The following is a 17564-nucleotide window of genomic DNA, read 5'->3' as shown; positions in this document are numbered from 1 at the left end:
TTTTTCTTAGAAACTAAAATCGGGTAAAAAAAAAAAAATCTGGTAATTCTTTGTTTTTACATTCATTGGGTTCCAATCAGCCCAAATATCAAAGAGAAATTAAAAATGCATGCCGTGGAAGAGTTCAGGTCTTAGGAAGTTAACCCAGTTAAGAATAAGAAAACATTTCCGAGCTAACAGCAATATTTTATCACATAATTTACGCTGTGAGTAAGTTAATGTTAATTCTTTTGAAGGTAAACCAAGAATAAAATATCCAGGGTTCTTTTGGATCCAATTCTTAAAGATATTACTCAGATCTTGAGATATAGAACTCCAAAATCTTTTAATTAGTTTGCATTGCCAAAAGTAATGGGAAAAGGTACAAGTTTCTTTTTGACATTTGATACAGACACATCAGGTGTAATCTTATGCAGGCATTAGGAGTTAGGCGGTGTCAAATTTTTTTATTGGGTATCTTGCAAACAGTTGCAAGTAAAAGTAGATCTAGCTATGTTTCCACTCCTCCTCCACATATTGATTATTAAGATCTCTCTCCCATTTATGAATAGCACTCAATGTGCTGCTACTATGAGTATAAAGTAAAGAATAAAAGGCAGAAATAAAATGAGTTCTGTCTTTTTGTTTAATAAGAAAAGTCTCCAAATCTTCATATATAGCTGTTTCTGCAGATTGTGAAATTTCAGAATTAACAAAATGACAAACATGGAGAAAGCCCAAAAAAAATTTTTCTCTAGGAATATTAAAATTTGAATCCAGTTGCTGAAAGTTCATCAGTGTGTTGTTTAAATACAAATCACCCTTAGCCTGTTGTTATGCCACATATCAAACAGACTGCGAGACATTCCTAGAACAAAGTCTTTGTTTCTCAATAAAGGAGTCAAAAAAATCTTCTCTGCCCAACCTTTTGTGCATTTCCCTCCAAAACCTTATTGTATTATAAATAACTGGGTTATTGTTAATCTCTGTTTGTAATTTATTTTTGTCACAGACAACTAGGCCCCAAAGTGAAGAAGGTGAAGCAGACCAAGAGTCAAAAAAAAAAGACTGAACTTTATACCCTTTGTGTTCTGAACATGCACGAAAGGTCTGACAGATGGCAGGGTCATTGTATTTTAGCATAAAAATCATACTCTTTAAAAACATTTTCCTTTTAGTTAACATGAGAGAATGAGTAACTATTGATGTACTTTATGCAGTAACTTTATGAATTTAAAGAAAACAATCTTAATGGGGGTTTTTTTACCTCACAAATGAAATGCATTTGGAAATCAACAACTCAAATTTTACTGTACAAGAATCTCACTTAAGATTATCACAATGACATGCCTAATGCCAAATTGCCTTATTATAATGGATTGGATTTATATAGCACTTTTCAAGGCACCCAAAGCGCTTTACAATTCCACAAATTTCCACTATTCATTCACTCTCGCATTCACACACTTATTATTATTCTTTCAGTTTAGGTTCAGTTTCTTACATATACAATACTGAACCAAAATGGTGATATGTGCTGATTTTGTGAACTGTTCCTAATTCACTGTTCCAGTCTGATTTGCCAACACATGCACAGTAGTAAGAACAAAATTGGCTAGTGTGCATGTGTCATAAATGTGAGGGATTTTTCATACAAGCTAATTTTTGCAAGAAAATAAACACATTTTTTTCATGGGGTAAGAAGCTTTTCATGCTGATATTAGTGAATTATTCCCAATGAGTCTTTTGTCACTGGATTAATTAAAGCTCTCTCTCTCCTTTGCAGTATTGTTTTAATTCAGCTGTATTTTAAACGGCCTGTTTAAGTTCATATAAACATCTCAATCACATTTAAGTCCAGAGATTGTCTTTTTTGGTTTTGAATGAAAGCTACGGTATAAGTAAGAATACTAAAAATTACTTCCATGCAAAGGTATTCTCTTGGCCTTTAAAATTCATTACATCGGTATAACCGGGTGTTATTGCTGGTTTCATACCATTATGTTCTTTCTTAAATACTAATTATGTATTTAGCTCCAATAAAACTGCACAGTCCTTGTGTCTGTGTTTAACAAAGGCTTACCAGCAGATAGCGAACATTTGCTTTTGTATTTAACGTCATCTAATGTAAATTAAACTTCATGAATGAGACAAAACCACAGATTGGCTTAAGCTTTTATTTTACACAAACATACACACATTTTGAAATGCTGACTAAAGTTTTATACATTAGTTTCTTACAGCAGCAAAAACATTAACTTCCGTCTAATTATGATTAAAATAGCTGTCAGAGATGATCTCCCTTTAGATGTTGAATTTCTATAAAAACAAACAGAAACACATTCTGTTTATGATGCCAAAACCTTCTTGGATACACAAAACTTCAAAAGGGCTTTTTGTAGGTCTTTGGACTGCACACCATAAATAATGGGGTTCAGACTGCCTGGAAATATACCAAACAGAATAGCAGAGATTTTTCTGTACTCTGTGTACTGAGGGAAGCGATGCAGAGTAACACGTGTCATTCCACTAAGTGTCATAATCAGATAAACAACCAGATGAGTGCTGCAGGTCTTCAACGCTTTACTGTTCAAAGACTTGTTCTTACTGGTCAGACAAACCACTGCAATGCTTGTATAGGAAATAACTATTGCCCCTATAGAGCCCACATAAACAGCCACTGTGAAAGTGATACCATAGATGTTGTTAATGACCACACTTTCACAGGAAAGTTTAAACAATGAGGCATTGTCACAGTAGGGGTTTGTGATCAAAGTCCTGCATCGACTCAGTCGTGTGGTCAGACCTAGAAGAATCCCGACCAAAACAAAGGCCACTCCCCAGGCACAAACTGTCAGCTTGATCATCATTTTGTTGGTCATTATGGAAACATAGTGAAAAGGATTACAAATGGCCACATATCTGTCATAGGCCATAATCATGAGAACAGTGTGACTTGTGGTTCCAACCAAATGCACAATGTAGGCCTGAACAACACACTGATAATAACTAATGAGGCGCTCAGATGGAGGTCTCATAAGGTCTATAAGCAAACGGGGCACCACGTTAGAGTTTACAAGAATATCATTCAATGGCAAGTTGCAAAAAAGGAGATACATGGGCTGGTGAAGATTCTTGTTCATGACAATCAAAATAGTAATGCCCACATTTATAATCATTATAAACAGGTAGGAGAAAAACAAGAAAAGAAAGGCGGGGTAGAGAGAATCCTTTGAAGTGTTTAAGCCCTCTAACTGGAGGATGTAGCTGTTGTAGGTGTAGTTCTCCATCATCCTGAAAGAACGTTATTTTACACTTACAGATCTTATGAGATAGAAAGTCCATATGATCTTATCAGAAACAATAAAAGTTACAGGAGGAACTTTATAGTAGTGAAAACAATGAGGCTGAGTTATAGAAAAGCTGATGTAAAGCTGTTGGTAGACTAATACATCAACGCACAGCTTGTTTGCCACTGTCCTCCTCTGTCTTATAGGCACAGACTCCCAGAGGGTGTCCACATTGCCTCAGATTTTGAATGATGTAATTGCAATGATAATAAGATCAAACGTGCTTTGTTCGTGAAAACTCAAGGCAATTCCTTTGTTATCAGGGCCCTTACCAAATAATCCTCCAATAGAAGGCACACAACACCCACAAATGACCAAAATAGTAGGAACAAGCATTTTACCATTTCAATTCATTCAGATATCTTTTATTTTGACAAGGAATTTCTTTCCATCTTTTCCTTATAATACACGCAGATAGTAGGGGTGCAACGCTACACAAAATTCACGGTTCGGTTCGATTCTTTGGTGTCACGGTTCGATATTTTTTCGACACAAAAAAAATGTTCATGCCTTTTTAATTTGTCATTTATTAAAATTATAAATATAAATTTTAACTCAAAAGTACAGTTTTTAAATTTAATTTTGCTGAAACAACAAAGTAACAAAATAATAAATCTATCTGATGGAGGAATCACTCATCTTTGGAAAAGAGAGTTTATTACAGAGAAATGGCTCTTTCCCAAATAAAAGCTATACTATATGCTTCTTCTGGGCTATACTCTCAGCAGCATATTAAACATATCAGGTCCCCATAAGGAGAATCATGTGCTAACGGCTGTCTAAACGACTCGGGTAAAGTTTGTAGCCTGCTTGTTGTTTTTGTCTGCTTCCACTTGTCTTTGCACTAGGATGCTGTCGGAGTAAATGTGCAGTCAAATTCGTTGTGTTCCCACTAGAGCTGTCAGCGTTAATCTGAAATGACGTTAACGCCACAACACGGCAAATCTCCGTTAACAAGCTAACACGGATCGCCCCGTGCATGGGGCTGGACGGCCAACACGTTAACGAGCTAACTGCGCTAACGCACTAGTTCACACCCATGTAATTGAGCATTACGTGGCACATCCGACATACTGTTTTACTTTAGTCCATGACGCGCTTACCTTCAGGGTCATACCGTCACATGGAAACCAAAATAGTTCCAAACGCCAGAATGAGGGTGAGGGAGGTTCAATTTGCCATGTTGCAACGAGAGCTTAACTTCTGTCTCGTTAGCTTGCCCTGCGCTCAGTGAATCTGCGTTCGACTACTCCGCCTAGGCTGCACTGTCGAGCGCAGATCCACTGAGCGCTCAACACAGACAGCATCGTCAGAAGGAAAGTTGATAAAATAAATTAAAAATTTTGTATTGTTCAATACATATGCGTACTGAACCGAAAGCACTGTATCGAATGGTTCAATATCGATACGAGTATTGTTGCACCCCTAGCAGATAGAGTGCAAAAAGCAGTGCTTCAGAAGCAGTTTCAGCAGTGTTGCATTACTCCCTTTTATTTTAGCAATCTGGTACTGACAGAAATGTAATGACTTTAATTCATATTAATAGAATTGGAGAAGTAAATTTGTAATAGTGACAACGGATCGAGTTGGCAAAGATCTCATTTATTAAGCCAGGTTTGTCACAGTGGTGGACGGACTCAGGCACAGACTGAGGTAGCATGGTTCAACAACACTTTATTAATCACTCCAGTGCGCTATGTACACGTGAAGGGGGGGTGGAGAGAAACACCAGGGTCCCGGGGATCAATAGGCTGGGGAAACACACTTCTTCACACTTGCTCCGCTCCTTGTCCAAACACTCCTCACACGAGCAACCCACTCACACTCACGGGGTCAAAACGGGCGGGTCCAAATAAACCTATAAACATAGACGAGGGTAAGTCGGCGGCAAGCACGGGAACAACTGATTCACAATGAAGCCAGGCAATAGTGATGAGGGTTACTCAATATTCGAGCAACGAATAGCTCAGAGCCCCAGCCTTAAGAAGAGCCAGGGATCAACTGCAATTCATTCGAGATCAGCTGCAGGTGCGTGGGCCAACGGCAGGAGCCCAATCAGAGCTCCGCCCAGGCAGACAGGTAGGAGAGAGAGAGGGAGAGAGAGAGAAACAACAAAAACTTGTGGCCACACTGGGCTGGCCGGGGAGGCACAGGGACCATGACAGTACCCCCCCCCCCCCTCCCCCTCAACGGGAGCCTCCCGGTGACCCACCAGGCTTACCTGGTGGGTTTGCGTTCCTTCATCCGGAGTAAAGCCGCCTGAGTGGCCCGCCAGGCCCTGCGACACATGCGGAGGTGATGTCGGACAGATGGAACAGTATGCTCACCTTCAACCATGGGAACCATGGGTTGGTATCCCAGAGACGCCTTGAAGGGTGACACGCCGGTAGCAGAGGATGTGTGACTGTTGTGAGCATACTCCATCACCTTGGCTCCTATGGCAGAGCAGAACTCCTTCCACACCCATGACGCGAACTGAGGGCCCCGTCCGAGACAATGTCCTCAGGGATGCCATGGAGCCGAAAAACATGTGTGGTGAGGAGTCGGGCAGTCTCCAAGGCTGTAGGGAGCTTAGGAAGCGCAATGAAATGAGCAGCTTTGGAGAAACGGTCAACAATGGTCAATATTGTAGTGTTACCTGCAGATGGTGGCAGACAAGTGACGAAATCCAGAGAGATGTGGGACCAGGGTCGGCTGGGTGTGGAGAGTGGCTGCAGACGTCCAGACGGGTGTTGATTGGAGTGCTTATTTTGAGCACAAGTGGTGCAGGCGGTTACGTACTCCCGTGAGTCTTTAACCCTTTAAGACCTACCATAGAACCAAGTCCACCAGAGCTTATATTATATTTTTACATGCTGTAGTGCCATTTTTGGGAGCATTTCAAGTTGCTATACATCAATACAACAATTATAGCCCAGATTTTAATGATATGTATTCATTAAGTGCATAGTAATTACATAAATTGCAAAAAAGTGCAATAAACTACAAAAAAATTGAAAATCGTTTTTGCTTTTTTAACATATATTTCTAGTTAGAGAAATTTAAGAGGCTTATCCCTCAAAACTGTAAATACAAAAAAGTTGCACAAAATAGTTTCCTACCACAGGAAATTTATTTTGAGTGTCTTCATAGTTTTATTTTTGAAATACACCAATTTTTATATACTGCAGGAAAAACTAAAATAAATATTATACTGCAAATTTGCAAAAACTATTTCCAGCAGTGCAATATGAGTCCTAAGCATCCCAGAAAAGACACAGAAAGTCACAAAGTCAAATATAACTTTTAAAAACACCAGTATAGGCCCTGAGTCCCTGATGGTAAAAACAAACTACATTTCCGCGAAAATGACGTCACTTCCGGTTTCGGGCAGGTAATGGCGGACATGCAAAAGTTCGCGCTGACGTCTATTCCAACGTAGGAAGTGTTATGAACAGCTGGAAGGATCGGCAAAAGCGTGTTTCTGGAATATTATGTTTTTGTTGCTGCAAGCGCTTTTTATGCAGTTTTTGCAAAGCTATATGTGGAAGGAAACTGTGACATAGGACAAGCTGATGGCATAAGATGTAAGTACAACTCCTCCGGTTTCATATGCAAAAAAAATTATTGCGCTAGCTTACGTGGTTGCAGAGCTACCAGGATTTAAAAATAGTTATGCAAAACAGAGCGTGCCCGCTCCGACCGGCTCATAAGGGTTAATGAGGGCGGGCCACCAGAAATACCTGCGCAGGAATGCAGTGGTGCGGTTAACTCCTGGATGGCAGGAAAAATGGGCTGTGTGAGCCCACTGGAGCATTTGGGACCGGACAGCCGCTAGAACGAAGAGTTGATCAGGGGGGCCCGTGCCAGGATCAGGGTCGGTTTCTTGTGCCTCCCGGACGAGCTCTTCGATCTCCCACGTAACGGCTCCAATAATACAGGAAGCAGGCAGAACAGATCCAGGGTCAGACTTCTCTCCGACTGGAGCGAATTGCCAGGAAAGAGCGTCTGGTTTAACGTTTCGGGAGCCTGGCCTGTAAGTGATGGTGAAATTAAACCAGGTGAAAAACAAAGCCCACCAGGCCTGCCATGTGTTGAGCCATTTCGCCGAGCGGATGTATTCAAGGTTTTTATGATCAGTCCATACAATAAACGGCTGTGCGGCCCCCTCCAGCCAGTGTCTCCACTGCTCCAGAGCCAGCTTCACGGCCAGAAGTTCGCGGTCTCCGATGTCATAATTCTTCTCGGCTAGGGAAAGACGACGGGAGAAAAAGGCACAGGGGTGGAGCTTACCTTCGAACTGTTGAGAGAGCACGGCCCCTACGCCAGTCTCTGATGCATCCACCTCCATGATGAACTGCAGGGAGAGGTCTGGCTGGCGAAGGATTGGGGCGGTGGCGAACTGTTCCTTGAGGCAAGAGAAGACTTCCTGAGCCAGCCGGTCCCATTGGAATGGCACCTTGGGTGACGTTAACCTAGTGAGAGGTAGAGCAACTTTACTAAAATCCCTGATGAAACGTCTGTAGAAGTTAGCAAACCCCAGAAGGCGCTGAAGCTGCCGGCGATCGGGTGGTTTGGGCCAGTCCAACACTGCCTGAACGTTTGCCGGGTCAGGTTTCAAATCCCCTCTGGTGATTATGTAGCCCACAAATGCCACTGAATCCATGTGGAAGTCGCATTTCTCTCCTTTAACAAAGAGCCTATTTTCCAGTAGGCGCTGCAGGATCTGCCTTACATGGACCTTATGTTCCGCTTTAGATTTGGAGAAGACGAGAATCTCATCTAAGTAGACAAAAGCACATCGGTTAATAAAGTCTCTGAGAACATCATTAACAAGAGCCTGGAACACGGCTGGGGCGTTGGTCAGGCCGAACGGCATCACAAGGTACTCGAAATGGCCCAGGTGAGTATTGAAGGCCGTTTTCCACTCATCCCCTTCACGGATTCTCACCAGATGGTAGGCGTTGCGCAAGTCCAACTTACTGAAGATCGTGGCGCCCTGGTTACAATCAGGTTACAATCTCTGCACACTGTCAGTTTAAAAAACATTAATATGTCACTTCAAACTGTTCAAATAACCCTGAAAATTGTCTTTAATATAATGGCAAAACCTTCTTTAACTTAACATTTGATATATCTCTTTGGATTGCATACCATAAATGATGGGATTGAGGCTTCCAGGGATGATGTGATACAGGACAGCAACAATTTTTCTGCTCCCTGAGTACTCAGGAAAGCAATGCAGAGTGATTATGGACATACCACTGAACAAAAAAATCAGATATACAACCAGGTGAGTGCAGCAGGTCTTCAAGGCTTTATTGTTCAAGGACTTGTTCTTAGTGGTTAGACACACCACAGTAATCTTAGTATAGGTAAGAACCATGCTACCGATAGAACCTGTGAACAAAAGCACAGTGAAAGTGAGGCCATAGACATTGTTAATGAACACATCCTCACAGGACAGGTTAAACAGTGCAGCATTGTCACAATAGGGGCTTTTGATCAGAGTTCTGCATCGGCCCGGTCTCAAGGTCAGACCGAGCAGAATCCCAACCAAAACAAAGGCCACCCCCCAGGCAGAAACTGTCAGCTTCATCAACATCTTATTTGTCATTACTGCAGCATAACGCAGAGGATTACAGATCGCTACATATCTGTCAAAGGCCATTATCATAAGCACTGTGTGAGCTGTGGTACTAAACATATGTGTGGTGAAAGCTTGGACCACACATTCATAATAACTGATGAGGCGCTCAGACGGAGGCCTCAACATGTCTACAAGCAAACGAGGGATCATGATAGAGTTTCCAAATAAATCATTAATGGACAGATTACAAAAAAGGATATACATGGGCTGGTGAAGACTCTTGTCAACAAAAACCAAAACAGCAATGCCCACATTTGCAACAATTAGAAACAAGTAGGAGAAAAAAGAAAAATAAACATAGCATATGTGGCTTCCTGTGGGACATTTAAACCCTCCAGCTGTATTGTGAAGATGTTGTTTGTATTTTGCATGGACCTGAAAGAACAAGACAATTTCAAAGGCATTTCAAAAGCAATCCAGTAACTATCTAAAATCACATTTTGGGTTGTCTAGACCAGAGATGGGCAGTAACGCTTTACTAGTAATGCTTTACTGGTAACGCGTTACTGTAATCTGATTACTTTTTTCAAGTAACGAGTAAAGTAAGGGATTACTATTGCAAAAACGGTAATTAGATTACTGTTACTTTCCCGTAGGAACGCTGCGTTACTGCGTTACTAAAACCGGGATTTTTTTGCGAGAATGTCTCACGACAGTGGCGTAAGCGAGTGCGCCGTTCTGACAACAGCTGTGTGCAGATCAACAATGGATCACATATCGATTGTGTATGAGCGTGCAGCGTTTAAAGCGTGGAAGTACTGACCTTACTTTGAGTTTGATTCCATAAAAAGTGACAAAAACATTAGCATCTATCGTGCGTGGGAAGAAAACTTCTTTTTACAGCGAAAAAAAACCCCTAAACTTCCAAGCAAGCACCGAGTAGCTACGACGTAATGCGCAACTGACCGCGGCACACCTGCACCAAGGTAAACCTCCGCCTACTGCAGTCCTGCTTTACAGGTGAAAATAGAGCAACAGGACCGCTGAGTCTTTGACTTTATTTATTTTCTGCTGTGTTTTACTTGCATCTATTTGAAAGACTGAGTGTAAACACAAAACAAATTTTATTTTATGTGCTGGAATGTGCAGAAAATAGGTTTAAATCTTAAACTAATTTATTCAAGTCAGAGAATGATGCATATAATTAAATTTTTGCTTGATGCATAAAGTTAAAAGATTAAAACTGATAAAAACAAGTTTTAAAAAGAGACTTTTCCATTTGATTACATTTTGTATGATGGATTATGCAGAAAAAGTAGAATTGGGCTGAAAGATCTATCACTTTATCACCTCTAAATCGTGTTTTTAAAAAGTAACTAAGTAACTAAGTAATTAATTACTTTTGAAAATAAGTAATCAGTAAAGTAACGGGATTACTTTTTTGGGGAACTGATTACTTTTTTCAAGTAACTTGACCAACACTGGTCTAGACCAAAATACTAAATTTAGCTCCACAAGGGACTGATATCCACTTACGAGAACATTACACTGCCTCTGTTTTATCAAAATTTAAAACAAATTTCTTCATATGTGGCTCTCGTTTTTCTTAGAAACAAAAATCGGGTAAAAAAAAATCTGGTAATTCTTTGTTTTTACATTCATTGGGTTCCAATCAGCCCAAATATCAAAGAGAAATTAAAAATGCATGCCGTGGAAGAGTTCAGGTCTTAGGAAGTTAACCCAGTTAAGAATAAGAAAACATTTCTGAGCTAACAACAATATTTTATCACATAATTTACGCTGTGAGTAAGTTAATGTTAATTCTTTTGAAGGTAAACCAAGAATAAAATATCCAGGGTCCTTTTGGATCCAAATCTTAAAGATATTACTCAGATCTTGAGATATAGAACTCCAAAATCTTTTAATTAGTTTGCATTGCCAAAAGTAATGGAAAAAGGTACAAGTTTCTTTTTGACATTTGATACAGACACATCAGGTGTAATCTTATGCAGGCATTAGGAGTTAGGCGGTGTCTAATTTTTTTATTGGGTATCTTGCAAACAGTTGCAAGTAAAAGTAGATCTAGCTATGTTTCCACTCCTCCTCCACATATTGATTATTAAGATCTCTCTCCCATTTATGAATAGCACTCAATGTGCTGCTACTATGAGTATATAGTAAAGAATAAAAGTGTCATGGTCCTGCGGCCATGACTCAGTGACTTTGTGTTTGTGTTCCTTATTGTTATTATTCTCTTTATTATTCTTGGGCTGTTTTGGGATGGTTTGTGTTTTGGGATTTTAGATACTGGGTTTTGGGTTTGTGCTCCCTCTATTGGTCCCTGGTGTTAGTGTTCCCCTGTCTCGTCAGGTTAATCAGGTCCAGCTGTGTCTCCCACCTGTGTGTGATTTCCCAGTGTCTCTCTGTGTACTTATAGTGTGTGTTTGCCTCTGTTCCTCGTCGCGTCGTCTGTGTTCGTACCCGGTGAATTTCCCTGCGTGCTCTCCCTGCTGTTCTCCCTTCATGTTCAGGTTTGCCACTCCTTTGTGTAGTTTCTCCCAGTTTAGTTCGTCCTTAGTTCTGTTTGCCATCTCCACTTTATGTTCAGTATTGTCAATAAATCACCCTTCACGTCTGAAATAGTGCTGCGTTTGAGTCCTCCTTCCACTCTTCACACGGCTGCTGCCCCGAGCCGTGACAGTACGACGCGACCACAAGATGGACCCAACAGCGCTTAATCCGTCCAGGGAGCTACGGGAGACGCTCATCGATGCCACACAGGAGCTGATCGACCTGTGGCTGGAAAGCCCGGGTGGCACGTCCCAGCGCGCTATAGAGAGGTGGCTACAGCGTCTGGTGACCGGTCTCCCATGGCTTCTGGACTCGCTCTGTTCGTGGGAGCGGGAGTTTCTCCTTTTGGACCTTGGACTTCACCCCCCGTCTGCATTTACTTTCGAGCAGCCCGAGGCGGTGAGTGAGCGGGATGCATTGGCTTCCCCAGATTCCGGGACTTTGTTTTCTGGGGCTATTCAGAGCGGGATGGGAGACTGTACGGGTCGCTTACCTACCTTCGTGGTAACAGATCCTTCGCAAGTGGGCGTGTACAAACCCTCTGTGAAACCGAGAGACTGTTTCTCTGCCGCCCCTTCTGAGCCAGGACTTTATCGCCATTCTCCGGCTCAGTTCTGTGTCCAGCCACAAGCCTCCCAGTCTGTAGCTCAACCGCTAGCCTCCCCAAGGACACAATTACCTGTTCTGCCGCCGCTCCAGTTAGCCACTCAGCCACCACCACCGCTTGCATCACCGCAACCCGTAGTTCACTAGCATCCCCAGGCTTCTACCTTTCTACCTATAAAACCCGGAGAGCAGTCAAATGGTGGAAGTGGAAGCTAAATTGGCTAGTCATTCATATGTATATTAAGATAAGATAAGATAAGATAAGATAAGATAGAACTTTATTAATCCCTCGGGTGGGTTCCTCTGGGAAATTCGACTTCCAAAAAGCACAGCAACGACCGAAGTTACAGTTACAGAATTGTTATATATATATATATATACACACACACACACACACACACACACACACACACACACACACACACACACACACATATATAAATACAGAGACAAATATAAATAAAATATACAAAGGGGATAAATAGAATAAATAGGAATAAAAAATAAAAATACAAGTGAATTGCACATTTCAAGTATTGAGTCTATTGCACTGTTGACTATTTACAAAAAGTATTGCACAAGGTATTGTACAGTGAGGTGAAGAGGCACTACAGCTTAGTTGTTCCCCCCTCCTTTGTCCTCCTGTTTCCCCTCCCTCTCCCCTCCAGAGAGGAGTTAAACAGTTTGATGGCGTGTGGGACAAAGGAGTTTTTAAGTCTGTTAGTTCTTGTCTTGGGGAGAAGCAACCTGTCACTGAACAGACTCTTCTGATTGTTTACCTGGGAATTCTGGAGGGAGGGGAGTGGGGGGGGGGGGGTGATTGAGGGGGGGGGGGAGCTGCTAAAAGCTGTGAACTTCCCTTTTGTGTTTCATCTTGATGCATTCTCAATCATCCAGGGAAATAAATCTCCAAAAGTCACCAACTTGGAGTGTTTCAGTTTGCCATCTTAGGGAGAAATCAACACACATGGGTGTATGTCCTTTGTTGCTGAGATTTATTGATAAAAACAGTACAAAAAACCAACCATTTGTACACATATTTACAAATAATAATAAAAAGCGAGTGAGTATATTACAACATCTTCAGCAATCACTCACAATCCTGGCACTGCCATGGTATCTGTAGTCTGCATTTACCACATGTGTATCTGTAGCAGTGAACACATCGCACAGTGGCCTGATTTTTCTTGCATTTGTGTTTGACCTGACACGTGGCTCTTTTTCTAGGGCTAGGTGTGGAGGGTTGTGCCCGAAGCAACTGTTCTTTTCTTGCCTTCTTCGCAGCTACATGAGAGCGAGCCAACTCTGTTGCAAGCGCCACCAGGAAGTCCACCCGTCTTTCCTTCGTCCCGGTGCATGCTTGATACAGCACATGTGCATTCAGTGCTGCCATGTCAATCATGTTATAAAACACGGCGACTGGCCAGTCGCCGTGTTCCTTTGCGGACAGTGTACTCCCGAACCATCTGGTCCATCACATCCACGCCACACTTTGTTTTGTTGTAAAGGGTGACAGTGTTTGGCTTCCTTTTGGTAGTGTTATCAGTCTGAACCACGCTGTGCATGCTGCTAAGAATATAGACTGTCTTCTTCCGTTTGGCCGCATACGCCGTCAGCGTGGCAGCAGAGGTTGAAAACACCTAAGAAATAAGATAAATTGTTATTTCCATAGCCCTTTTACACACAATGAAACACATAAACATAGAACCACAAAAGACCTGCAACATACCTGAGTGGTGAACTCATTGCGATCTGTCTGTCTAGTGGATTGAGGAATTTCCCTGCGAATCCTGTTGACTGTGCCGAGGATGGTGGTTTTCCGTCTAAGAAGTTTTTGCGCAAGTGAAAGCGATGTGAAAAAATTGTCCGTGGTAACATTTCTGCCCTTGTCTAGGAATGGTTCCATCAGCCTCATTACTACATTTTCAGAAAGTCTCTCCCCAGTGGGACGATTGGGGTCCTTGCCAAGATATGGGAAGACATTGCAAATGTACTTGGATTTTAGGTCGCAAGCCACCCAAAACTTGATCCCAAACTTGTCAGGTTTACTTGCAATATACTGCAGGAAACTGCACCGAGTCTTTGATGGGAAAAGCTGTTCATCAACGGTGATATGTAGACCAGGGTTGTAGCACGTGATGCAGTTGGTGACAAATGATCCCCACAGACTGGAAATTGCAGCGAACTTGTCAGTCTTTGCTCGATCACAGCGGGTGGACTTGTCATCAAAGCGTAGGTGTTGCATGATGTCTTGGAAGCGGTTTCGTGCCATAGTTCCAATTATCTGTGGGTTTCCCAGGTTTGCTGACCAGCAGTCATTTACAGATGGAACCCTGTAAACCCCCCGCAAGATGACAATTGCGATAAATGCCATTAGTTCAAGGAGGTCCATGAACCAATGAACATGCTCCGTTTGCTGTGCATGTTGAATAGTCCATTCTTGAATGCTACGAAGCATGTCAAGAGTGATGAAACACAGGAAGTTCTGAAGGCGACTCGAGATACTTCTCCTGGCCTTAGCCGTTGGCTCTCCATCTGCAGCGTACGCTTCTATTGGGGTGAAAGGGAGACGGGTCCCCACATGTTCTTCACGCCACACTGTGCCATCTTTCGCTGTCTCAGTCCCCAAACAAGCTCTCTTTTTCAGTGGAGAAGCAGTCTCCTCATCTGCAGTGTGAACAAATTCAAATTGTGAGCAATGGGAAGGTCAAACAAAATCACAAATGCATGCATAGATACTAATTATAATTCCAGTATCTCTTCCTCTGTATCAGAATAATGTCTGAAATATCTTACTTACTAACTACATCCACTTACTTGTTTGAAATGAAAAAGGAAATAACATGAAATGAAACTAACCGGAAGACTGATCAGACAGCTCTGAGTCCGAATCCGGCTGAACTTCTAGGTCTTCTCCATCCGAGTCACAAGGGTCGACTTCCCTCAGGATCATTTCCAAGGCCTGCTGAGTGGTGAGTCTTCTCTGCATTTTCTTTCCTTGGAGAGGAGGTCCGTACACCACAGAATTCTTCAGGGCAATGAAGGATTAGGCTAAGTGCAGTGAGATTGTATCATATATATACCCATATATCAGACCACTGGTACAATAAAAGCATAATCGCTTGCAGTGTCGCTAAGCGGGGTGTGACGGGTTGCCACAATGGACGGGTCTGATTGATGCCACAATGGACGACTGATCAATGGTCCATTGTGGCATCAATCAGACCACTGGTATAATAAAAGCATAATCACAACTGATAAGTTCGCTGCAATTTCCAGTGTGTGGGGATCATTTGTCACCAACTATGGTGGACTTGCATTTGTGTTTGACCTGACAGTCAAACACAAATGCAAGAAAAATCAGGCCACTGTGCGATGTGTTCACTGCTACAGATACACATGTGGTAAATGCAGACTACAGATACCATGGCAGTGCCAGGATTGTGAGTGATTGCTGAAGATGTTGTAATGTACTCACTCGCTTTTTATTATTATTTGTAAATATGTGTACAAATGGTTGGTTTTTTGTACTGTTTTTATCAATAAATCTCAGCAACAAAGGACATACACCCATGTGTGTTGATTTCTCCCTAAGATGGCAAACTGAAACACTCCAAGTTGGTGACTTTTGGAGATTTATTTCCCTGGATGATTGAGAATGCATCAAGATGAAACACAAAAGGGAAGTTCACAGCTTTTAGCAGCTCCCCCCCCCCCTCAATCACCCCCCCCCCCCCACTCCCCTCCCTCCAGAATTCCTAGGTAACAGCCTAATATACATATGAATGACTAGCCAATTTAGCTTCCTCCAGCATTTGACTGCTCTCCGGCTTTTAAAGGTAGAAACACAAAATGATGGCTCCGCGGGGGTAAAATGATGGCTCCGCGGGGGTTTAAGTGCATCACCACAACCCGTAGTTCAGTTAATGGCTGAGTCACAATATTCACACTGTTTTTCCACCGCTGTTTCTAAGCAGGGAGATGAACTGTTTTACAACGGACCTGTTCCTCAAAAGCTGGCAACAATAGAGACTATTGCTCACTCCGGGGCTTCCCCAGAGGCTGGGTTACTGCCCTCAGCTTACTCTGGACCCCTGGAGGCCAAGATGCCAGCTGTGAACTGCACCGGGCTGTCACTGCCTGAGCAGGGTCAGTGCTCTGCGCAGCTGCAGCCCTCTGTATGTGTGCCAGAGGCCCACGTGCCTGCTGGTTTTGTTTCGTGTGTGCCAGAGGCCCACGTGCCTCCTAGTTTTGTTTCGTGTGTGCCAGAGGCCCACGTGCCTCCTGGTTTTGTTTCGTGTGTGCCAGAGGCCCACGTGCCTGCTGTTTTTTTTTTCATGCGTGCCAGAGGCCCACGTGCCTACTGGTTCTTTTTCATGCGTGCCGGAGGCCCGCGTGCCTCCTAGTTTTGTTTCATGTGTGCCAAAGGCCCACGTGCCTCCTAGTTTTGTTTCGTGTGTGCCAGAGGCCCACGTGCCTCCTAGTTTTGTTTCGTGTGTGCCAGAGGCCCACGTGCCTCCTAGTTTTGTTTCGTGTGCGCCTGAGGCCCACGTGCCTCCTAGTTTTGTTTTGTGTGTGCCGGGGGCCCCGGTGCCCGCTGGTTCTGCGGCTGTTTTTGCTCGGGGGCCCGAGGAGCCCGTCCAGCCTCCTGCTTCCCCTGCTGGGGGGCCCGAGGAGCCCGTCCAGCCTCCTGTTTCGCCTGCTGGGGGGCCCGAGGAGCCCGTCCAGCCTCCTGCTTCGCTAGCTGGGGGGCCCGAGGAGCCCGTCCGGCCTCATGCCACACCGGCTGCCACGTCGGCTGGGGGGCCCGAGGAGCCCATCTCCACTTTATGTTCAGTATTGTCAATAAATCACCCTTCACGTCTGAAATAGTGCTGCGTTTGAGTCCTCCTTCCACTCTTCACATGGCTGCTGCCCCGAGCCGTGACAAAAAGGCAGAAATAAAATGAGTTCTGTCTTTTTGTTTAATAAGAAAAGTCTCCAAATCTTCATATATAGCTGTTTCTGCAGATTGTGAAATTTCAGAATCAACAAAATGACAAACATGGAGGAAGCCCAAAAAATTTTTCTCTAGGAATATTAAAATTTGAATCCAGTTGCTGAAAGTTCATCAGTGTGTTGTTTAAATACAAATCGCCCTTAGCCTGTTGTTATGCCACATATCAAACAGACTGCGAGATATTCCTAGAACAAAGTCTTTGTTTCTCAATAAAGGAGTCAAAAAAATCTCTGCCCAACCTTTTGTGCATTTCCCTCCAAAACCTTATTGTATTATAAATAACTGGGTTATTGTTAATCTCTGTTTGTAATTTATTTTTGTCACAGACAACTAGGCCCCAAAGTGAAGAAGGTGAAGCAGACCAAGAGTCAAAAAAAAAAGACTGAACTTTATACCCTTTGTGTTCTGAACATGCACGAAAGGTCTGACAGATGGCAGGGTCATTGTATTTTAGCATAAAAGTCATACTCTTTAAAAACATTTTCCTTTT

General features: G+C 42.9%; 1 protein-coding gene and 1 pseudogene across 1 annotated transcript; both read right to left on the bottom strand.

Annotated features, from left to right (window-relative positions):
• Positions 1–2327: 2327 nt before the first annotated feature.
• LOC113030135 (olfactory receptor 146-like) lies at positions 2328–3272 on the bottom strand. Its single transcript, XM_026181298.1, has one exon. It carries the CDS (start codon positions 3270–3272, stop codon positions 2328–2330), a length of 945 nt encoding a protein of 314 aa, XP_026037083.1.
• Positions 3273–8424: 5152 nt separating this feature from the next.
• LOC113030153 (olfactory receptor 5B12-like) lies at positions 8425–9341 on the bottom strand (annotated as a pseudogene).
• Positions 9342–17564: the final 8223 nt, after the last annotated feature.

The sequence above is a fragment of the Astatotilapia calliptera genome, chromosome 10 (assembly GCF_900246225.1).
Source record: "Astatotilapia calliptera chromosome 10, fAstCal1.2, whole genome shotgun sequence".
NCBI lineage: Eukaryota > Metazoa > Chordata > Actinopteri > Cichliformes > Cichlidae > Astatotilapia > Astatotilapia calliptera.
This window is presented reverse-complemented; position numbering and strand designations above follow the sequence as displayed.